A 23,995-nucleotide genomic window follows, 5' to 3' on the forward strand; every position below is an offset into this window, starting at 1 on the left:
TGATTTCATGAACATGCAAATAACTGTCTACAAACAAAACACAGACAAGATACATTAGAGATAATAAACCGAGGGAAAGCACTAGAACAGTGGTTCTCAAACTTTTGTTTTCAGTATCTTTATCCTATTAAAAATTATTGAGGATCTCTCCAAAGCGTTTTTGTTTATCTGGATTATATGTATAGACATTTACCATATTGGAAATAAAAACTGTTTTTGAATTTGTAGACCCTCTAAAAGGGTTTCAGAGACCCCCAGCAGTCTCTAGACCATACTTTGAGAACCACTGCAGAATGAAAGGCAATTGGAAAAGGCATCCAGTAGAAGCCAGGGAAGCCTGGAGGCAGAGATAGGGAAGGAGGGAATTCCACCACTAGTGAAAAAGCCCCGAGTCGAGAGATAAGAATGGGGGATGTGACGGGAGGTTATGAAGTATAAGGTCGGGAAAGGGGGGGAAAGCTAATGAAGATTTTGAGCATCAAACATAGGATTTTCTATCTAATCTTGGAAATAACGAAGTCAACTGTTGGTATGTTTGCTTTGGGGTTGTATCTGGTCGCCCCCGTGTTTTAGCGGCCATTCGGGGAACGACTCCGAGTGGAGAGAGACTTGAGGCAGAGAAACCAGCCAGCAGGTTCTCTCAATGGTCCAAGATTGAACCTGAGGACTTCTAAAGTCTCTCTCGGTTCTAGAGTTCCATAATCTTGAGATGATTCTATGGAACAAATTAAAAGAGGCGGGAGTAGGACGCCAACTTGTCCCAAGTTCAAATCTTAACCTTGGCACTCGCTGCGTGCGACCTTGGGCCCTTCTCTCTGGGTCTCTCTCTCTTTTCTTATCTGTAAAAAGAGAACTGACTAGATGACCTTTAATGTCCTTTTCACATCTCAACTTCAAAAATCGTACGATCCCAGCCCATCCCAGTTCCACCTTAAAAGCCCAGACCCCCTTAAACTAGGGTAATAGGTGCCGGTACCTCCAAAGAGAGGGAGGAGATGGAGGAAGGAGGAAGGGGTTTAAGGAGGCAGTATCATGCAAATGAGTGGGCGTGACTCCCGGCGGAGGGGGCGTGGTACTGGGCGTGTGCTTGTGGCGGGGGGGGCGGGCCACCGGTGTGACGTCAGGCCCGCGGCCCGGGCAGTTGGCTCGGCGGCAGCGGAGCGGCTGCAGCGGTGGCGCTGAGAGGTGCCGCGCGGCGGGGGGCTGGGGGCTCTGGGGCGCGGCGGCAGCAGCAGGAGCAACATGGCGCCGGGCAGCGGGGGCGGGGGCCTGGGCCCGGGCCCGGCGGGAGGACGAGCCCGAGGGCGCCTCCTCCTGGCGGCGCTGGGGCTGCTGCTGTGGGTCCGGGGTACCTGGGGCCAAGACCAGTCCAAAATCTTTGGCATGAGGCTGGATACCTGCAACAGTACGTGCGGGATCAACTCAGATGGCATCCTGTACGTCACCGAGGGCAGCATGGTGAGACTGAGACTGTATGGCATCAACTTAGACGACTACTCCCTTGGCCACATCACCTTCACTGAGCTGGAGACCGTGCAGGATATCTACGAAACCAACGTCTGCATCGGGATCTCCAGGGACCTGTTGATCCACAAAATTATCAACGTGAGCACAGACAACTCGATCATGTTGCTGCTCATGGAAAGCAAGTACCTAAGGAGGAGTGAGAACTCGAGGCTTTACGGCCTGTGCACCTGGGCTGCGGGGCAGTGGCTAAGGTGGCCCGGGACGGACACCTTGCTCTTCCTCATGGAGGGTGAGAAAAGGATAATGCCCCTCTGGCTGAACATTTTGCTTCTACTGGTGCTGCTGGTGCTCTCTGGAATCTTCTCAGGCCTCAATCTAGGTCTCATGGCCTTGGATCCCATGGAGCTAAGGATTGTACAGAATTGTGGCAAGGAGAAAGAGAAAAGGTATGCCCGAAAGATTGAGCCCATTCGAAGTAAGGGTAACTACCTTCTCTGTTCCCTGCTCCTGGGCAATGTGCTGGTCAACACCTCCCTCACAATCCTTCTGGATAACCTCCTCGGATCGGGAGTGGTGGCGGTGGCCTCCTCCACTATTGGCATTGTCATTTTTGGGGAGATTGTACCCCAGGCGTTCTGCTCCCGCCATGGCCTGGCCGTAGGGGCCAACACGCTCAATGTCACTAAGTTGTTCATGATAATCACTTTCCCCTTAAGCTATCCCATCAGCAAGGTTTTGGATTATGTTCTTGGTCAGGAGATTGGTACGATCTACAACAGGGAAAAGCTGATGGAGATGCTAAAGGTGACCGAGCCGTACAACGATCTGGTGAAAGAGGAGCTCAATATGATTCAGGGTGCCCTGGAACTAAGGACCAAAACGGTGGAGGATGTCATGACCCAGCTCCACGACTGTTTCATGATCAGAAATGATGCTATCCTGGACTTTAACACTATGTCAGAGATTATGGAAAGTGGGTACACACGCATCCCCGTGTATGAGGAGGAGCAGTCCAATATTGTAGATATCCTCTATGTCAAGGATCTGGCCTTTGTGGACCCGGATGACTGCACTCCTCTGAAAACCATCACTCGTTTCTACAACCATCCAGTTCATTTTGTCTTCCACGACACCAAACTGGACGCCATGCTAGAGGAGTTCAAGAAGGGTAAGCCCCATTGATCTATTCAGTTGATTTGTGGGATCTAGTTGGGCCTGTTATGACAGATTCTGTTTGTATATAACCTGTGTTCTCTTCTCCGTTACCTCCTCTTAGTGGAGAGACTGCAGATGGGATGAACAACAACCAAAAAAAACATTTAGGAGAATCTAACCCTTGTTTCATTACTTCAGGTGGTGGAATGGGGAGGTTCCAAATAACATTTTGGAGGCTTTAAAAATTCAGTGGAATGCAGGCAGATTATTCAGTGTTTGGAATAGTAGTGTCATAACTTCATAGGCCACAGATACCAGCCTCTCATCATTGGTCTTTTAGACATATTTAATGGGCCTTCACTTGCTCTGTACTTTTCCGACTCATCAGTTCTTGGCTACCTCTCAAGAGACTGACTAGAAAGGCAGCAGGAGAATTTTACTCACCAGTCTCAAACTCAATGCATACACATCCCCTTTCTTCCATCAAAGCTCTCATCCTGAATCAAGCCACACTGTCACAGAGTCATCTATGTACTGGAACATACCCTAGAGTTTCATCAGCAAGGAGACTGAAAGGGAAGGAAACATACATATTTTTGGAGGAGATGAAAAGAAAATTTTCACCTGAATTAGGCAGGATTTTTCTGAGGCTTCTTTTTGCAAATCACAGTTGTCTCTCATTCCAGGTTTCATTCCTGATAGGTAAGGACACCTGCTTTTGGACTTAATCCCTTTTTGGCTAATGTAACCTTAGATTGAATTGTACCCACTATCCTTGGAATGACTTCCGAACATTAGTTTGGGACTGGGAGGGAGGTGGAACTCGGCAAGTTATTTCTGGAACATGGAGTGGAGTCAAGTTGGGGAACTGACTGGATTGTTGCTGTTGGGCTAAAAAGGGGACTAGCAGGAGCTGAAAATGACAGGCAAATAACACTTGGCTCTCCGGAATTGTAGTGATTAGGCAGTTCTCAGGATTGTTTTGTTATTTTTCTGAAGGATAAACCACTTTTAGCCCCCCAACTGTGATTTCTTATAGATTTGACTCTAAACTGGTTAAGTGATTTTTTTTCTCCCTGAGGTTAGTCAACAAGCTTTTATTAAGCGATTGCTGTTTACCAAGCCCTCCAGAAGGTCAGAGTATTCAAAGATAAGACAAAACAGTCCCTGCCTTCTAGGAACTTACGCCCTAAAGGAGACCACATGTAAATAATGGCCAATGTCTCCCAACTTCATTGAGAGTGCATTCCAGTCATGTGGGATAGCCAAGAAAAAAAGGCTTTGAGTGGGGAGGGAGATAGAATGTTTTGATTTTTTTTTCCAGAAATCGCAAGGAGACTAGTAACACTGTATTTTAGGGTATATGGAGAAGGAAGTATAATAAGACTAGAAAAGTTGGAAAGGGACTTTTTAAAACTCAGGATGAGTTTCAGGATGATCAGGAAGGCTCAGAATCCTTCCTGATTCCAAGGATGTTTTTATATAGTTATTCAGATTAAATTCACATATTGGGATAGAGGTTTCATGGTACTGTGGATAAAGCACTGGATCTGGAGGCAGGATCTGAGTTCAAATTCAGATTCAACCACTGACTGTGACTTGCCAATCTTCTTCATATCCATGAACTTCTATAAAATGAGAGTTAGATTAGGTGAAGGGTGAGCAAGCAAGCTTTTTTGTATGGCCTGGGGGACCATTTTTACACTTTGAAATAAAGTTCCAAATATAGTTATTGCATTTAAAATATAAAAAATTTTTTCAGCCACAGAGGCCTTCAAGGGCTGTAATTTGCCAACTAGATGGTCTCTGGATCTATTATTTGTGATTTATAATCCTATTTTAGATTTGGCAATACGGAAGATGAGGAACTAAGGAGTAACTGGCTGGGACCCACCCACTGCAAAATGGGATCTTGTCTTCCTGGAGTACTTCTCAGAGGAAGTGGAAGCCTGGGTGTAAAATTCATCAGAAAGAAACCAGAGCACCTATAGCCTGAAGAGAAACTTTTAGAGGAGTATACAAGTTTGATAAATCAGCCTTGCTCTGGTACATAAGAATTTATAATTGACCTAGTACAGTTTTATATAGATGAAATGATTAACAGACTCCCCTGTTTGTAACAGTTTGTGACAGAATCAGGATTGGAATCCAGAATTTCTATAGTTCAATATTATTATAATTAAATCACTAGTTAGGCAACGAACAAGTTAACTTTTTGTAATTATAACCTCCTTACTTCAGATCCAAGCAAATGTCATGTCAGGTCAATGATCTTACAAATTTTATGATTATGTGTGGATTTCTTGCCTTTTCTGCTGATTTGACTTATTTTTTTTTGGACTGGACCTATGATTTCATTGGTGTATGAATTCTCAGTAAGGAGAATCCTTATGGATGCAGTTTAGGACTTCCTCTGGACCTTATAGTCTTAAAGAGCTACTTGCCCAAGGTTAAATAGCCCTTATTATTGTCAGAGCAAGGACCTTAGCCCACGTTTCCTTTACACTGAGGCCAGTTTATTAATCCACTGACTCCCAACAGCCTCGAAGGATTTGACTTTACCAAAAATATTTTCCAGAAAGTGACTCAGTGTTCCCTTTCCCCAAGTCTATCCCTCATCCATTATTATCTTTAAAACACCCAGGGACTAACTAGAGTCATTCACAAAACTTCCTTTCCCCCTCTTTATATTCTAGATAAAGATTTAACTAGATTGGATTGGTCCTTGTCACATTTTCCCAGGTCCCTGGATTCAGAGGGACTAAATTTGAATATTTAACTTAATCTCAGTTTGGTTAGTGACAAAAAATAGCAAATAACTCTAAGATCTAATCTCTTAAGGAAAATCCAGGAATTCTTCCAACCCTTGCCACCCTTCTACTCTCCAACCTGGGAAGTAATCTTAGTAGATATAAAGTCAAAGACAAGCCAGAATTAGTCTTTCCAGAATGTCAGATTGCTCATCTCTCCTTCCTTAGAATCCACAGTGTTCTAGGCACAACCTTGAAGAGAGAGTACTGTGGTACAAAGAATGACAGCATCATAGATCTGGAGCTGGAAGAGATCTTAGAGGTGGTCTAGTCCAACCTCCTGATCTTACAGGTGGGGTAAACCCAGACTACCCAAAGTCATACAGGTAGTAAGTCCTCTAACCTCAGCCATGCAGGAGAAAGGCCAACTGTGATGCTATCATGTACATAGGGAAGGCAGTCACACCATCACTTTAGAAACTCTTCTAGCCCTCTGGAACTCTTTTAACCCAGGGAGGACACTGAGGGAGGGAAAAAACCTAGTCATTTCATCAGCAAGCAATATAAGGGATAAGATGGAAAGATTGAAGGGACCTTGCTTGGGAAAAAGGAAGAAAGGGAAGATGTAGCCTCAGACTGTAACATCAAAGTTAGAAGGTTTTTCCAAGTAGTCTGGAAATTTATTGTGATGGAGATGCTTATAGCAGATTTTTCATGTATCAGCCAAGGGCTAAAAATATCTAGCTTGGCTGTAAGAAAAGAAGAGAAACTATTAGGAAGAAATTTAGAGAGATATTTAGGGCCAGGAATGGACCAGTGAGACTCAGAGGCTTCTATCTTTGGTCCTGGAATTTGTCCTGTTTATACCTTAGTTTCTCTTATTTGGGGATAAAAGAAGCCTCAGCAAACAGAAGTTTTATAAGGGTTTACCAGTTAGTGATTAAGCGGCTAATATGTGGCTTGGGAGAGTATTGTGTGTGCATTTTGAGCTGAATGTCCTGGAAACTGTTTTGAACAAGCTGGAAGAGCCATTCTCCCTTTCAGAAAACATTTATGTGCCTGGTCCTATACTAGATATTAGTAATAAAAAGACAGAAATGAAGCATTCCCTTCCCTTACAATTTATTGGGAGAAATAACTTAAATAAGTGAAATAAATGGAAGGTAAATTTGTGGGGGAGGTAGTGGACACTGGAAGGAATTTAAAAAGATTCTAGGTAGTTGATGGTCTTTGGATTGAGTTTTGCACGGGAGACCACTCTGCAATCTGTGGGAAGAAAGTAGTCAACATCAGCAAACATGAATGAAAGCACACGGTTGTCAGTTTCACCTTTGTAACATGTCTCACTTTCTTTCTCCCATGATACTATCACTATTCTAGTGTAGGCCCTCAGCTCTTCCCATCTGGATTATAGTAATATAGACTGTTTGTGAGTCTGCCTTCCTCCAGTTTCTACTCAGCCACCAAAGTGGTTTTCCTAAAATACAGGTCTGACCATGTCTCTCTCCATCCTTGCAAGTCACCTCCAGTGGCTCCCTATTGCTTCCAGCATTAAATATGAAATGCTGTATTTGGCATTCAAAACCCATCATAACCTAGGCCTGTCTCTTTTTCCATTCTTCTTACACTTTAATTCCTACCACATATTCTTTAATCCAGTGATGCTGACTTTTTTACTATTCCACAAACAAGATATTCCATTCCCCAACTCTGGGCATTTTTCCCCATTGTCCCTCATACCTGGAATACTCTTCATTTGTTTTTTTCTTTTCAGTAGTATTTTATTTTTCCAAATACATGTACAAATAGTCTTTAACTTTTATTTTTATAAGATTTTATGTTCCACATTTTTCTCCCTTCTTCCCCTATCTCTGTCCTCCCCAAGACAGCAAGCAGATCTGATATTTGTAAATACGTACAATTCTTTTAAACATATTTCCATATTTGTCATGAAATGTTGTGCAAGAAAAATCAGACCAAAGGGGGGTAAAATACTAGGAAAAAAAAACAAATAAAAAGGTGAAAATACTATCCCTTAATCCATATTCAGTCTCTCTAGTTCTCTCTCTGGATGCAGATAGCATTTTCCATCCCAAGTCTATCGGAATTGCCTTGAATCACCACACTGTTGAGAAGAGCCAGGTCCATCACGTTGATCATCACAGAATCTTGTTACACAATTTTCTCCTGGTTCTGCTTGCTTCACTAAGTATCAATTCATGTAAGTCTTTCCAGGCTTTTCTGAAATCAGCCTGTTCATTATTTCTTATAGGAACAATAATATCTGTAATGCTCTTCTTCATCATTGGCTTCCTTGACTTCCTTTAAATCTTAACTAAAATCCCGTCTTCTATAGGATTTTTTCCGATTCTTATTTATCCTGAAAATAGCTTGTTTGTATATATATATTTTTTGCTTTTTATCTCCCCATCCCCTCAATTAAGGGCAGAGACTCTCTTTTGCCTCTTTCTATACCCTCAGTACTTAGCTTTGATTGATATGAAGAGAACATTTTCAATCTTTCTTGCTAGAGTCTAACTGTAGGCATAAGTTTCTGGTGTTAGAATTTGGGTTTCCCTGCAGTGTTGTAGATTAGGAAGATTTCACGTTTACAACCCAAACTCTGTTTTCCCATTTTTTTTTTTTTCTGTTCCAGATTATACCTGGGCCTAGGCCCTGTGGGCACACCAGTAGAATGAACCTCTCAGCTTTGCACTGTTAGAGATATAAAGCTCTAGATTCCCTTTAAAATCCACATTCCAGCTTTTATCAGTCTACCCTACTTCTCTTCCAATTTACTCTTGCCCCTCCTTGACAGTAAGGTCTTTTGACCATCTTATCTGCCTCCACCCACCTATCTGGTATGGTACAGGGTATAAACTTTGTTGTCCCTTGCCCATCTGGGCCATTGACTTACAATGTGACCTTGGACCTATCTTTTCTTCTTGGGCCAGGCCTCCTATAAAAAATTAGAGTAGGTCAAATAGAAAGAAATGCCTACAAATACTAAAATTAAATACTTATATCTTTTCAGTAGCCAGTTTCACTGTCTGGTTTTGTTCTCTGACTTTTTTCCTACTAGCTAGTTTTTTTTTTTTTTTTCTGAATATGTATTTTGTCTGGATCTATACCAGAGCTGCCATACCACCTGCTTAATGCAGCTGATGTCAGTGTGTGAAGCTGTGAGAGGCAGCCAAGAAGGTACTGTGACCTGGCTGGGTTCAGGCACTCCCCCTGACCCAAGCTAGTTGTGAGATTGTGGTGTTCCTCTGGCAAATTTTGAAGACTAGCTAGAAACTACAGAGTTGCTGATCTGTATTGGTTAAAGGAGTTTCTACATGGGGATGTGGACTAGGAATGTTTTAGCAGTAAACTACTAGTTTAGTAGTGGTAGTAGTAGTGTAGTAGTGGTAGTAGTAATAATAATAGCAATAGTTGTAGTGGCAGCAACAGCAGCGGTCATAGTTTACCAAGGACCATTTTTTCTGTGGTACTATTGCTGAGAGAGGTAATTAGTTGGGTGTAATGGATAGAATGCTGAGCCTAGAGTCAGGAGGACCTGACACTGGGAAAGTCATTTTCTCTCTGCCTCAAGTTCTTCACATGTAAAATGGAGACAATAATAGCACTTAATTTCATTAGTGCTATTATTAACTTCACTAAGAATCAAGTGAGATCATATTTGTGAAGTGCTTAACCAGAGATAAGTATAGAAATGCTAGTTATTATTGTTATTAATTAGCACATAAAGTTAGCTTTGGAACTCCGAAGCACAAAAACTGTAGAAAATCTTTTGTATGTTTCCTATAGTACAACTTTGTTGAGTTTAAAATTGGACTTCTTTATCTGAGGCACATTCAGAGGCCCACCTAGAGTATCTTCTTTGTACCCTGGACTCAGAAGTGTCATAGATTAAATTCTGCCTCTAACCCTTAATGTAGATAAATTTGGAAAAGTCACTTAACTTCACTGGGTTTTAGCTTCTTCATTTATAAAATGAAAGGGTTGTACTGGATGGCCTCTAACAATGTTCCTTCTTGATATTCATATAACCCTGAAAATTCAGTTTTACCATCATGAAATTCAGTACATCTGGCTCTATTTTAGCATAATGAAAATAAGAAATATATAGTTCCCAATGTTTTTTTAATAAAACAGCTTGCTTATAAAGAACAGGAATCCAGTCCCAGGATATCTCCTACCTATTTCCTTTCTGAGTCATTAGGAAGAGCAAGGTGCTTTTTAAAGGCTTATGCTTTCACCCCCACATGCTAAAAGGCAGTGGTTTTTAAAGTGGCTTAAGAAAGATGGTGGCCCCAGAAACCCTTTTACAGGGTCCATCAGGTTGGAGTTTTCATAATAATTATCTTTTAATTTTCATAATTATTATTAAACTATAATGTACTTGGCACTGCACTATAAGGACTAAGAATACAAAAAGAGGCAAATGACAGTCTCTGCCTCCAATGAGTTTACAGTCTAATGAGGGAAACAACATGCAAACAAATATAGGCAAAGCAAGATCTATACAAGATAAATAGGAAATAATTGCTACAAAAGGAAGTCACTAGAATTAAGGGGAGTTGAAAAGCGTTTCCTGTAGAAAGTGTTTGTTGTTTTTTAGTTGTGTTCTATTCTCTGTGACCCCATTTAGGGTTTTCTTGACAAAGATACTGGATCGGTTTGCCATTTCCTTCTCTATCTCATTTTAGAGATGAGGAAACTGAGGAAAACAAGGGTAAATGACTTGCCCAGCATAGTAAGGAACTGAGGTTAGATTTGAACTCTGGAAAAAAGGTCTTCCTGACTCCAGGCTTGGTATTATTATTCTATATGGGAAGTTGAGTAAATGGTTGAAGGAGAATATTCTAGGCAGGAGGAACAACCAGAGAAAATTCCCGGAGCTAAAAGATGGAATAGCTTTTTTTGTGTGTGTGTGTGCAACCAGTCAGGAGGCCAGTGTGTCACTGTATCAAAGAAGATGTATTAGAGATCAAGTTGTAAGAAGACTAGAAAGGCAGGAAGAGACTAGGTTAGGAAATGCTTTGAATGTCAGTTTTATATTTGATCATAGAAGTGAGAGGGAGCCACTGGAGTTTATTGAGTAGGGGAATGGCACGGTAAGACCTGTGCTTTAACAAAGTCACTTTGACCCATTAGTTAAGGAATGGCTGAATAAGTTATAGAATACATGAACTGATGCTAAGTGAAGTGAGTAAAAGCAAGAGAACATTGTACACACCAACAAGATTATGTGATAATCAACTGTGAGGGACTTAATTCTTTTCAACAATGAGGTGATTCTGATAGACTTGTGATGGAGAGAGCCATCTGCATCCAGAGAGAGGACTATGGGGACTGAATGAGGACCATTAGATAATTTTTTTTAAAATAACTTTTTATTGACAGAACCCATGCCAGGGTAATTTTTTTACAACATTATCCCTTGCACTCACTTCTGTTCCGATTTTTCCCCTCTCTCCTTCCACCCCCTCCTCCAGATGGCAAGCAGTCCTTTACATGTTAAATAGGTTACAGTATATATATGTGTGCAGAACCGAACAGTTCTCTTGTTGCACAAGGAGAATTGGATTCAGAAGGTATAAATAACCTGGGAAGAAAAACAAAAATGCAAGCAGTTTATATTCGTTTCCCAGTGTTCTTTCTTTGAGTGTAGCTGCTTCTGTCCATCCTTGATCAATTGAAACTGAATTAGTTCTCTTTATCAAAGAGATCCACTTCCATCAGAATACATCCTCATACAGTATAGTTGTTGAGGTATATAATGATCTCCTGGTTCTGCTCATTTCACTTAGCACATTAGATAATATTTTCATCTTATTTGTCGTTGTTCTTTGCTTGCTTGTTTTTTTCTTTGTAATTATTTTCTCTTATGATATTTCTTGTGTGGTATAAGAAGTGTGGAAATATGTTTGGAGGAATTATACATGTTTAACCTATATTGGATTATTTGCTACATAGAGGAGGAGAGAGAGAGGAAAATTTGGAACACAGGTTTTGCAAGGATGAATATTGAAAACTATCTTTGTATGTATTTTGAAAAATAAAAAGTTATTTTTATAAAAAACAAAACAAAAAACCAAAGTCACTTTGATGTCTAAGTGACCAATAGATTGGAGATAAAACTTCTTATTCATAGTGGGATTATTCCTTTCTCAGCAACCTCCTAGAGGTAGAGATGAGAGTCAATTACTGAAGATTGATGTTTAGAGCCTCTTCCTTTTCCCTGCAACATATACACATTTGACATTTTCTTCTGGCTAAACCAGATTATTTGAACATCAAGAAGAGAAGTTAAGAGAGATAAATAGCCTTAGAGACTGGTATGTAGATAAAGAAGAATAGTACCAACAAATTGGGAAAATGGCAGATTTCCATAATGATAAGACATTTATTGAGTGCATGTATGGCACAGTGAATAAGAGAATTCACTTCAAAATCCTACTGGCTCTGAGACTTTGAGTCAGACTCTTGGAACTCTCCTAAGTCTAGGAGACAGAAGATAATCTTCACCAGTAGAGGGAATTTCTTCTGGGAGAGCTCTACATCAGTGAAATCACAAGTCTAGTAGTCTCTTTTCTTATATGTAAGGCACTACACTAAGCTCTGGGAACACAAAGAAAAAATGTCATATCTGCCTTCAAAGAACTTAGATTCTGAAGGGACAAACTGTATATGAATAAACAAGATAAACTGAGAAGGGAGAGAATCCTGATACTTGTGAGAGAGGTTACAGAAGGCTTCAAGGAAGCCTTGAAGGAAGACAAAATTAGAGAAATTCCATTTGAAGAGGAAAAGCACATTCTGGGTATGGGGGGTTGATTATGGTCAGAGGAAAGAGGTAGAATCTTAAATTCTGGGGTTAATCGGTAGTCCAATGGAACTAGAATTAATAATGTGAAATAAAGCTAGAAGAGGAGGTTAGAGCTATTTTTGAATGGCCATCAAAGCCATACTCAGGAACTTGTCTACACCCTATGGGCAATGGGATGCTCCTGAAAGTTTTGGAGCAGAGAAGCTATAGATTGTCATATTTTAATATTTTTTTGGCACCTGTAAAATGGACTAGGGGGGAAAGCCCATTAATAGGCAGTTAGAGCTAATAAAAATTGGTGGCTATATGAGTAGTGAGAAGGAAGTTGATATGAGATTTTGTGGAGCCAAATGAACACCATTTGGCAGTATTGGCTTTGTGGAAGATGAGAGAGAAGGAAGGATCTGTGGAAAAATATATGGGCTAGTGGAACCTCAGGATTTGTTTGCTTTAGGGGGAAAGGTGCTGAGTTTTTTGAATTGTCATGCCAGTTGGCAGTCACCTCCTACTAGGCTGCTTCTCAAGTACTATCCATGAGCCCGGGCTCAGTATTTATCCTAGGTAGAACTGTACTGATTGTCCTTTAGGAGCTGTTGAAATCTGCTCATTTCTTAGCAGAGGAATAAAACACCAGATAACTTGCAATGATGATGATAACAACAGATAGTAAAAATAAGGCACATTAAGGATTATGTAGTTGTTTACATCCATTGTTTCACTTGAGTTTCACTACAACCTTGTGAGAAGCCCCATTTTATCCCCATTTTTAGGATGAAGAAATTGAGATAACTAGCAGGTATTGAAGGCAGGATTTGAGCAAGCCTCGCCTAACTTCAAGTCCAGCAAACATTGTACCACACTACCTTTCAGGGTCTGAGATTTGTAAGCTCCTTATTTGCTTACCAGGAAGGAACAGTGCTCAATGAGCTGAATTCAGGTTGGGAAGAAATTAATAGTTAGAATTAAATTCTGCTTCTTGTTGTTGTTGTTTGTTTGTTTTTTGCTGAGGCAGTTGGGGTTAAGTGACTTGCCCAGGGTCACACAGCTAGGCAGTGTTAGGTGTCTGGTACCGGATTTGAACTCAGGTTCTCCTGACTTCAGGGCTGGTGCTCTATCCACTGTGCCACTTAGCTGCCTCTAAATTCTGCTTTATTAAAAAAACATTTTCTCTCCTTCCTCTTTTTAAAATGTTTATTAGGAGAATAAACATCCTCACCCATCACCATTTTCATCCATGTACTTAGATTTGTGAGATTTTCACATTTGCCTCATAAAACTTGATAGACACTCATCTCATGCTTCAGTTTTTCCTTTATTTAATGCCCCAGTATTCCATGGCATCCTATTTGTAAAAAAGTTTTCTTAGTTACAGCACTCCCATTAGAGCAATCACATCTAAATATATTATGGATCCTCTGTGATTTTGGTGGATTGATTTTATATTGGTCTTCATACTCCTTCACTGAGAAGTAGACTCTAGTCAGAAGTATGGGTAGCTGTAGAATTCTAACACTTGTCCCTTAAAGATAGATGCCATACACTTTCTGTGGTTTATTACTGTATTCTATCCCAACCAAGAAGTGAGGCCAAAAAGTGTTTTTTACAGCCAGGGGTACTGTTTTGTTAGAGATTCAATCTTATGACAGGTCTGTTAGATTTAGTACTCCCCTCTGTTTTACAATCAGGACCCAGGCAAGCAGGTCACTTATCAGACTGTTTTCCCAATTCTCCTGGAAGGCCTTTGGCCAGACCTGATCCTGCTTATGCTTTGCCCAGGGATCTAGTGCTGCCGGGGCCTTGAGCATTGTCTGGGAGAGAAGATCCTCAGTGAAACAAAAAGTTCTGTGAACCCCCATGCTTCTTCTGTATACTGGGAGACTGGTAGTAATCGTTCTATCCCGCAACCCATCCTCAACTGTCTTGCAGGACATTGGGAAATTCCAAAAAATTACTTTTCAGACTGGGACTAAAATTTTTTTTAAAATCAAACTTGTGATTTCATTGGTGTAGGGGACTCCCAGTGAGAACACTCATCTTCCCAATGCAGATTCACTAGTGGTAGAATTTAAAGTATGAGAAAGTTGCCTGCAGCATGAAAGGTGAAGTGACTTGTCCAAAGTCATTAGGTATATATATCAGGCAGGACTTGAACCCAAGTTTTCCTGATTCCAAGGTTGACTGTTGAGCTATTGCTTATGAAATCATGAGGGAGATTAGATGGACTTTGTCCTCTCTAAGGGAAGATTGGTAATTGAGGATAGTGCCTCCTTTGCCTCTGTGGCCTTCTTTCCCCACTCTTTGATTTTTTTCCCCCATTAAATCCATATTTCTCATCAGGCATTTGTCATGAGTGAGCAACTCTGCATCATCAATAGCACAAACTATTAGCTGGGGACAAAAAAAATGATGAGCATCCCATTTGAGCAAAAAATTTCTCATTGGAGGATTGCTCAAAGTAGTAATTTGCCAATTTTATCCTCCTGAAATGTCCATGGACTTGTATATAATCTTGGCTAGGATAGGAAAAGAAGCTTGATTTTCTTTGCCATTAAGAAGGGTGGAATGGTAATAATGTCTTTCCTTTGTTTAAAAGTGACCAGTTTTCTTTTAAGTCTAAGATTTGAGTTAAATGGTGACTTAGAATTAGGAGGGTGGCAGTGTTTGATCTTAACTTGCACATGAATTGGATTTTAGTTGAGGCAGGGTTATGCAAAATCATCAAACTCACTGGATCTTCCAGAGTGCAGGGTGGGGTGGGAGGGGCGCTTAGTGGAGGGCAAGGCAAAAGTCAAGAAATTGGTGATGGCCCAGGTGCGGATGGCCATTGGAACAACTTGTTCTCATCCATCCACTGGGGAAATCTTCAAGTGCTTGGGGTAGACATTCCTCCAACTCACTGAATGAGGACTGTTGGTTACCCTCAGCCTGGTTTAGCCCATCTGCCAAGATGGTTTTACCAGGGTATGGCTGCTGTGCATTCTACAACTACTTAGAGCAACTGAGGGAGTTGAGTGAAAGATAGACACCAAAGAGGGATTAGCAGCTCTGAAAAGGGCTTGGTTTCTTCATCTGTAAAATGGGGATGCTACATGATAATGAAGTCTGGCTTGCTTTCTAGTATCATTAGCAGGATTTTTCATTGGTTGTTGTACAACTTTGCCCTGTAACTGATTGTTGTCTAATGGCAACAGATGTTGGCTTGGAACATCAGGGGTCAAGTTCTACAGGTCACTGTCATTGATTGGGATGAAGATACCAGAGTTAACTTTTCAGATATTCTACACATATTATAATATATTTATATATTAATAATAATATATTATATTAAATATAATATATTTATATATTAATAATATATTATATTAAATATAATATATTTATATAAATAATAATATTTATTATATATATAATATTCTACACATAAGTCAAAACTGGGAGAGGTAGCTAATGAAGCAAGATTCATGGTGATATATTGGACCATGATCTATGAACCCCAGTCATTTGTAATCCTGGTGAGATGAGATTTAGTGGGCCTGTGTATCTGTGGCATTGAACTTCAGAGAGCAATTGCACAAGTACAAGATGAGGCAGCGTTTTATGTGAAAAAGACCTGGGGTCATTAGCTGTATAAGCATAAGAGGAGCTATTGACTGATGGAATAATACTTTAAGGAGCTGTGATTTCGAAGAACTGCCTTTGAGACTCAGCCTAATCTCTGTTTCCCTGGGTGAGGGAGGTTGGCAGATCTCTTGAATTCAGGAGTTCTGAACCATGATGGGCTTATACTGATTGGATGTTTCCACCAAATTTGGCATTAATATAAAGAGCCTCCCAGGAGTAGGGGTGTCCTCAAGTTGTCTGTGAAACATAGCAAGTCAAAGTGGGATCAGGCTACTGAATAGTCCCTTCTGTGCCAGCCTGGGAAAGACAGGGAGAGCTTGACTTTTTAAAGTAGCTTTGGTGAAAAAAATTATCGCTGCTACCAAACTGGTAATGAGACATTGCAAAGTTAGCCAGGTTGGTCCTTGGATCAGCACATTTCTGGCCGAGGCGAGGAAGAACCCAGTGTCACCTTCTTGTCTCGATGAGTCAGGCATCATTAGTAAAAAAAAAAAAAAAAAAAACAAACAAACAAAAAAAAAAACAGTGTTATATAATAATAAAGAGGGGTTAAGGTGTAATAAAGTAATAAAAAGGTGAATGCTATACCAAACAGTATCATATTGTGTTGGAATACTGTGTTCAGTTTTGGGCACCACCCTAAAGATCTGGTTAAAGTGTATTCATAGTAATGCACTTAGGATGATGTGGGACCAGGAAAGCATGTTCTTGGAAAAGCAAAAAACAGTGAAGGGATTGAGGAATTTAATATGAAAAAGAGAAAGCTTTTGAGTGCTGGGCACAGTGCCTTTTTGCTTGCTAGCTCTCAAGGTACCATGCATTGGTCCTAGTAAATTCATAGACCTATACATGGAGATGTAGAAGGGCCCTTAGAGTTCATGTTGTTCAACCTGCCCCTTTCCATTTTATAGAGAAGTTAGGTAAGTGTCTAAGGCTATTCAGATTGTAAATAGTACAGCCACCTGCAGAGAGACCCCAAGAATTCCTATTTGAGCCTTCCCAGATAACTCCTGAATCAGTGTTTTTCATTAAATTTGAGTTTTTAAAGAGCACTTTGTCTAGGTATTCCCTTTCCATTTTCCTCTATCATTTTATTTGGTATCATTTTTTAAAATCTTATGTACACATTTTAATCCCCAGAAGAATATAAGTTCCTTAAAAGCAGGGACTGTTTCACTTGTATCCTCAACATCTAGTTCAGTTCCTTGCATGTAATAGACAATGTTTATTATATTTAATCCACCTAATATATATTTATATCAGAAAGCATAAATGATAAAAAGAATGCTAGAAATCTTGAAATTTTTCACACTGAGCAAGAATGCTAGAGGAAGATACCTTAGAGTTGATCTTCCCAACTTGCTTATTCTACACATAAGAAAACACCCCCAGAGCCAACTGAAAAGGAAATCCCTTCTTTTTAATAATTAAAGCTATTCTTCCATTGATGACATGGGCTGCTTGAAGAGGTAGTGGGCTCCCTATAGTTTTAACTATTACATAAGGAATAAACATGTTGATAGGGAAACTTTAATTTATGTAGAAGTCAGAAACAAGGTACTTGATAGGAGACTGGATAGGACATCTTTTGGTAAAGCTAGACAAGAGATTTCTACAAGGAGTGGATGATTAGATCTATGCTTTTTTTCTTTCTTTCTTTTTTTTAAGCATTAAAAAAAAGTAATAGTGTTTTTCCAAATACATACAAAGTTTTCAACATTCACCCCTGCAAAATCTTGTGTTGCAATTTTTTCTTCCACTCTCCCCTTTCACCAGCAATCTGTAAACATGTGTTAATTATTCTGAACATTTCCATATTCATCATGCTATGCCAGAAAAATCAGATCAGAAGGGGAGGGGGGGTGAGGGGGAGAAGGAGAGGAGAAAAAACCAAGCAAACAAACAACAAAAACAAAAAGTGAAAATATTATGTTTTGATCAACCACATTCAGTCTCCATTATTCTCTCTTTGGATATGGATGACACTTTCCACTATTGGAATTGCCTTGAATCACCTCATTGTTGAAAAGAGCCACTTCACTCAGCATCAGTTCATGCAAGTCTCTCCAGACTTTCTGAAATCATCCTGCTGATCATTTCTCATAGAACAATATTCCATTACATTCATATTCCGTAACTTACTGAGCCATTCCCCAACTGAGGAATATCCACTCGATTTCTACTTCCTTGCCACTATAAAAAGAACTGCTAAAAACATTTTTTGCACAAGGGTCTTTTCTTCTTTATTGGTGATCTCTTTGGGGTACAGATCCAACAGAGACACTGCTGGATCAAAAGGTATGCACAATTTGATAGCCCTTTGAACTTAGAATCTATGACTTTCAAGAACGTTTCTAACTTTTAGTTTGTGAAAAAAGACTTAAGATACTAAAAGATTAAGATAGTAAGAAGATTTGAAACCCAAATGAAAAATGGTAACTGAAATTTATTCACAGTTAAGTATAATATTACAAACTCAGAGAAGAATTTGTGATGAATAAATGTTATCTAAAACCATAGCTGTGTTGTCTCTGAGCCCTGAAACCTATTCATTTCATTTTGGAGGTAGCAGTCCCCTTTCTCCTTTTGAGGAAAATACTATTCTAAGGTAATAGAAAGTATACAGCAAGACAATAGCATCTTGTTCACTTTCTCATTGATATTTAAGGGATTATATTAATCTTTTTTGTTTGGCATAGGAGAAAATGCTAGATTTTGAGTCTAGAGAATCTGAGTTCTAATCCTAATTCTTCATTTATGTTACTTATGTAATCCCATAAAAGTTGCCTCATTTCTCTGCTTTCCTTACTTCTGTAAAACCTGGGGGTTGAATTAAATGACCTTTGAAGTCCCTTTCCCTCTTTAAATTGATAATAACCTGGTCCTCTCTATGTACTCCCTTCACTAATTCAGGTTGCAACTTCTTTAGCCCTTCGGGGTTTGTGCTATTCAGGGCCCCTCATAAATTCACCATCAGGAATCCACCCAAACTGCTGGGGACCTTCCTGGAGCTGTTTGAACAGGGCTTGGCTATCTGGTACATACTAGCTGTCCACAGGTTTTTCCTCACTCTTCCTTACGTAATTCTTTAGTTTCTTCTTCTGCATAAAATAACAAAAGTTCGTTTGACTTTAGGATAGAAATAGTACCTTTTAACTTCTCTCAGTCTGGCTGCCACTTTACCAACCAACCCCTACTTTCTGATTTTGTTCACCTCCTGAATTGCAAAAGAAACCAGGAAGAGGTTGTTTGTAGCAATATCCATTTAACAGCTGAGGAAGCTAACTAGAATTAGATTAAAAGTCAAGTGTTAAAAACTCTAAGATTCAAATGATTATAAATTAACCTGCAGCGTGCTCTTTACCTTTTGATCACCTGCAAATATGAGTGTCTGCTTTCCTGTTAGTATATATGCTTTAGGAGAGTACATTCTTGCTTAGAAGCCTAGCAGAGATTTGAGGAGTTGTAGTTGGAAATTCTGCAGACACTTTATTTTCTTGGGAGCTCTCCCCTGATTTTTCCTTGCCTTCTTCCCTGGTAGATAGCTGGGAATTGGGCCAGACTCCATGGGGGGGACAGGCAGAAGCAGAGACCTGTCTTACAGTAGCAGCTTAAAGCTAAAGCTAGTGCAGGGGCACGGGCACAGACCGGGATTGGAGGTTGGGAAGCAACCATTTGAATACTTTCTTCCCTAGTTGGTCCCAGAATGGCAACTTTTTTTGTTTCCTTGGGAGGGTGGGAATGAGGAGAGGGAAGGGAGCTGGAGGGAAAGGGGTGCGGCTCGTCTAGTTTCTATCTGGGCTGTGGTTTGAAATTGTGCAAATGAACTCTGGATCCTCAGGGTTTACTCCGGAGGAGTTAGTCTGGTTTTCCTTTCCCCTAAGGGTTTATTTACAGGTTACAAGAAAAAAATGAAAAAAGGTCAGGCAGGCTTCTGCAGAGTCCCAAGCTCTGGCTAGATTTCAATAGTTCCCCATTGTACATGTTATAAACTGTGTCCTTCACCTACCCACTGTCCCCTGTAATCTAGAGGGCTTTTCTGAACGACTGTCTCTTGAGCTTTGGAAGTCCCTACCCCCAATCCCTGCATTAGTCTGAGTTTTACATGAAGGACTAATATTTAGAATGAGGCTTTACTCCCACCCTTGTGTTCTCTCCAAATAGTCCCAAGCCTTATAGCCTCATATTACTTTAAGATTTACATTGATGGAAAATGTTTAGGACCTACGCAAATGATCTCTTCCTTTTCTAGGGCTTGAGCTTTTTTCCCCTAAAATCTCTCATGCTTATAGTCGCTATACATCTTTCAAGAAAAAATAAATTTCCTTTCAACAGGGTTCTGTAGGAAGATTATCTATTATCAGACCGTGCAGGACAATTGTTAGATTAGACATTGTAGTCAGGTTTGTCTTTTAGAGTCATTGACCAGGAATCCTGTTAGGGGGAAAAGAAGGCCCCCAAATTAATAAATTTAGGATTCAGACCAAATCTCATCTAGATTTTGCCCTTGGCTTGATTTGTTTGGGGCCTTTATTAAATACTAGTTATGGTTCCTCCTTTTGTGCCTGTAGTTACGAAAATGCTGCTAAACTTTCAAAGCCTTTGGGGATGGTAGTAATGACAGTAATTTACCTTTGTATGGCTTGTGAGGTTTGTCTTGCTTTTTGCTGCCCCCCCCCCAAGAAGGAAAGAAGGTGGTGCTAATTTTCGTTTCTTCAGAGGGGAACTCAAAGTTGTGAGAGTTTTAAGTGGCTTGCCTAAGGTCACCAACCCAGATCTCTGGTGGCCTTGGAAACCAAGCTGCTAGGTCCAGGGCTCTAACCATTACACACACTGGCTAAAAGGCCACAAGAAAGGAGACATTACCTTGTGAAATCCAACTCCATTTAACAATTTTTTCTAAGCAACCAACTGTGAGCTAGTGCTCATGAGATGCCAATTCAAAAAATGAAATGCTATCCACCATCAGAAAGCTTTCTGGAGGGAGACAGTACACAAGTTAGGCTGGTTGTTGTTCGTCTTTTGGTGTAGAAGATCGGGACTTCAGGGAAGGGATGCTGTTACTTGCAGGTGAATTGGATTTAAATAAGGGAAGGCTGGGCATGGTCACCTGTCTCACTTTCCTCTCCTGAGCCATCGGGTCCCGTGGCCAGATAAAGATCAAGATAATTGGAGAAGACCTTGGATGCAATGGGAGACCTTTTGAAGCTAAAGTCTTTCCTTAGTCTCCATAAATTAGGGACAGAATGGGTAAGAAGGTAATCCAAGTATTGCAGAGGAAATATCTGAAGAAGGAAAGGGAACCAACAACTGGGAAGATCAGAAAAGGTTTTGCAGAGAAGCAAGTCTCATTTGAGCCTTGGAGGAAGAAAATTCCAAAAATTGGAGGGAGGTATGCATTTCCAGAAATGCAGGGACTGGTTCTGCCCAAGAGCTCAGAGGTGATAAACGCAGCATCAACTTCAGGATACAGCTAACAGACTGTTACATGAAGATAAGCTGGAGAAACGGGGAGATACCCAGGTCATGGTGTTGAGGTCTAGCTTTGGGGTACCTAAATGAAATTAGGGTTAAGGTCTAGTGGCAGGTTTGGGGTACAGATTCGGCGCAAGGGAGTCTAGTAGCGGCGCGAGTTCCCAATAAAAGCATTTATTGGCCCAGAGAGCTAGATTGATAAAAGAGGTTTATTATTAGATAAGCAAAGTTAAAGTATAGGAGAAGGTAGAGATAAAGAGGGCACTGGACAGAGGGTCCTCACATGGTAGCCATGTTTGGAATCTGCAAAGAGGGGTTCCCAGCGCGGCCTTTTTATAATAGGAGACTTAGCTCGAGGGGCTTTCAGGTGTAGCCCCAAAGTTGGCTCATATCCGGGTGGGGCTGGGAACAGGTCAGATCTTCTATTGGAATTCAAAGGGACCAGGATTTGTGAGTTAAAGGGAAATTTACATTATTAATTAGGAGAGGATGGGAATCTAGAAAGGAATCTTTCCCACATCAATGGGAGGGGGGCCGGTAGAGCTGAGGGTCAAGTTGAGGCATTTTTTCTTGTGGCCTGGAGGCATTGAGAGAACCCTGCTGTGAGTGAATCGGGTCTGATCTGTGCTTTTGGAGGGAGATGATTTTGGATAGATAGGAAGGCTCTAGTACCTGGCACACAGTAGGTACTTAATAAATGTTCCATTGATTGAAAGGCAGAAATTGGAGGCTGAGAGTCTAATTAGGCCATTAGATTATTCTCAGTTTTTCCATGTATATTTCTTTGCGTGTGTTTTCTAGCACGCTTGATGTTTGTTTCTCTTTCATTTTCTATTGGTGAATCTTCATCTGAGTCTGTTTCTGTCTTTCTCTTTTCCCTCTCTGTGTCTCTTTCTCTTTCCCTTGGAATTTCTTGTCTTTCTCTCTTTTCCTTAACTGGCTATACATTTTAAAATACAGTTTTTTTTTTTACAGAAAATAATTTTTAAATAATATTAAAATTTTTCCCAATTACATATAAAAACAATTTTTTAACATTCATTTTGCAGTTTTTTGTTTGTTTTTTTTATTTCCAACTTGAATGGTTTTTCATTTCCTTCTCCATCTCATTTTAGAGATGAGGAAACTAAGTCCAACAGAATTAAGGGATTTGCCCAGGGTCACACAGCTAGAAAGTATCTGGGACCAGTTTTGAACTCCCAAAGACGAGTCTTCCCCATTCCAGGCTTGGCCCTCTATCCATTGCACCATCCAGTTTCTGAGCTAGTTTGGGTCTTTAATATGCAAAAATAAAACAGACACCCCATCTTTGCTCCAGACAGTGGCTTATTTCTACTCCCTTCCTTGACTCCTGGGGTGGATTCAATCTCCTGTTTTAGAGTCAGAGCTGAGATAATTTGCATCTTCTAGATTTTTCCTTCAGATCTTTGGTTAGGGGTGGGAGAAGCCTGCCCTAGGGCTTCTGTGGTTCCGGTCCACTTCTGGAGGGGCTGGTAACCCTTCCGGTGCTCTTGCCAGTTAGAGTGTAGTCCCTCGGCTCTCCCCAGCCTTTGATTCCAACTTTCAGGGCTATCACTAGATCCCGGAGCCTCCTTGGCTGAGCTTCTAGACTGCCCTTGGAGCCTGCTGTAGTCGCTCTTCATCAGTCTGTGTTCTTGTTTTGGGAATTCTGCATATCCAGGGAATGTCTGGTCGGGGGCTCGAGGCCAGCCCCAAAGAGATTTTCCTGAGCTCTGGGGAGAAGTGAACCTTGGGGAAGGGGGATAACTTTGTCTCGGTCAACAAATCTTTATTAAAATATTCTAATCAATCGTGCTCTTCTTTGGCAACTGATGCCCTTGGTTCTTGACCGTGCTTCTCAGCCTTAGCAACTGTGCCCTTTCCAGAAAGCTGGAGATAATATGGATTGGGCTTTGTTTGCAGATTTACACAGCCAGACCAACCTGAGCAGCTGTGCTTGAGAGCTCGGGAGTGGCGGGAAAGTAGAGACTGAACCTCGAAAAGAGGGAGAGCAAAGGTTTTCCTTGGGGCAACCTCCACCCTCCGGGCTGCTTTGGAGTGAGAGCCGCCCTTGGGCTTTCTTACGGGATTGGGCCTCACCTCGCCCTCCTTTGCCTGCAGGCCCTCTTGCTGGTTGAAGTCAGCACCTATTAATAGCTAGGGAGTTAGCCAGTTTAATCCTTCCTTTGGGCTGGAGAGAAGGTAGGGAAGAGGAGGGGAAAGTCCTGGGAAGGCAGAGCGAACCCTCCTCCTGCTTGAACTCGTGCTAGAGTTGTTGCCATGTCTTCATACCGTAGGGATTAATAACCTTTAGTTCATTATTTCTTATGGGATTTGGAATTAAAGTGCTCAGACCTGGTCCAGCCCCTCAAGAGATTGGTTTGGAATCATTGGTGAAGGCACAGGAGTTATGCCCAGGCCCAAATAAGTATCTTCAATGTGTTATCATTTAGAAGTTGATACTTTGAAATTTTAGTTAATTCTTAAAATCAGTATTGGTTTTTAAAGATTCGTTAGTTTCACAAAAATAATTTTTATGATTAATCATCTAATAACTTTTCAACTTCAAGGAAAATTTAGAAAATACAATTCCTGAATTCAAACCCTAAAGAAACATGCCAGAGGGTGGATCAGTTATTTCCCCTCCCCCCACCTCCCTTATTGGAATAACCTGAAGGGGATTTACTTTATA

General features: G+C 40.7%; 1 protein-coding gene across 2 annotated transcripts in view; it reads left to right on the forward strand.

Annotated features, from left to right (window-relative positions):
- Positions 1–1,242: 1,242 nt before the first annotated feature.
- The window catches only part of CNNM4 (cyclin and CBS domain divalent metal cation transport mediator 4), a 57,124-nt gene continuing 34,371 nt past the window's right edge, over positions 1,243–23,995 (forward strand). For both annotated transcript variants that reach the window (XM_051976414.1, XM_051976415.1), the window contains exon 1: positions 1,243–2,635. In XM_051976414.1, the coding sequence (XP_051832374.1) occupies positions 1,243–2,635 (1,393 nt within the window). The remainder of the gene's footprint in view (positions 2,636–23,995) is intronic.

Source organism: Antechinus flavipes, chromosome 2 (genome assembly GCF_016432865.1).
Source record: "Antechinus flavipes isolate AdamAnt ecotype Samford, QLD, Australia chromosome 2, AdamAnt_v2, whole genome shotgun sequence".
NCBI lineage: Eukaryota > Metazoa > Chordata > Mammalia > Dasyuromorphia > Dasyuridae > Antechinus > Antechinus flavipes.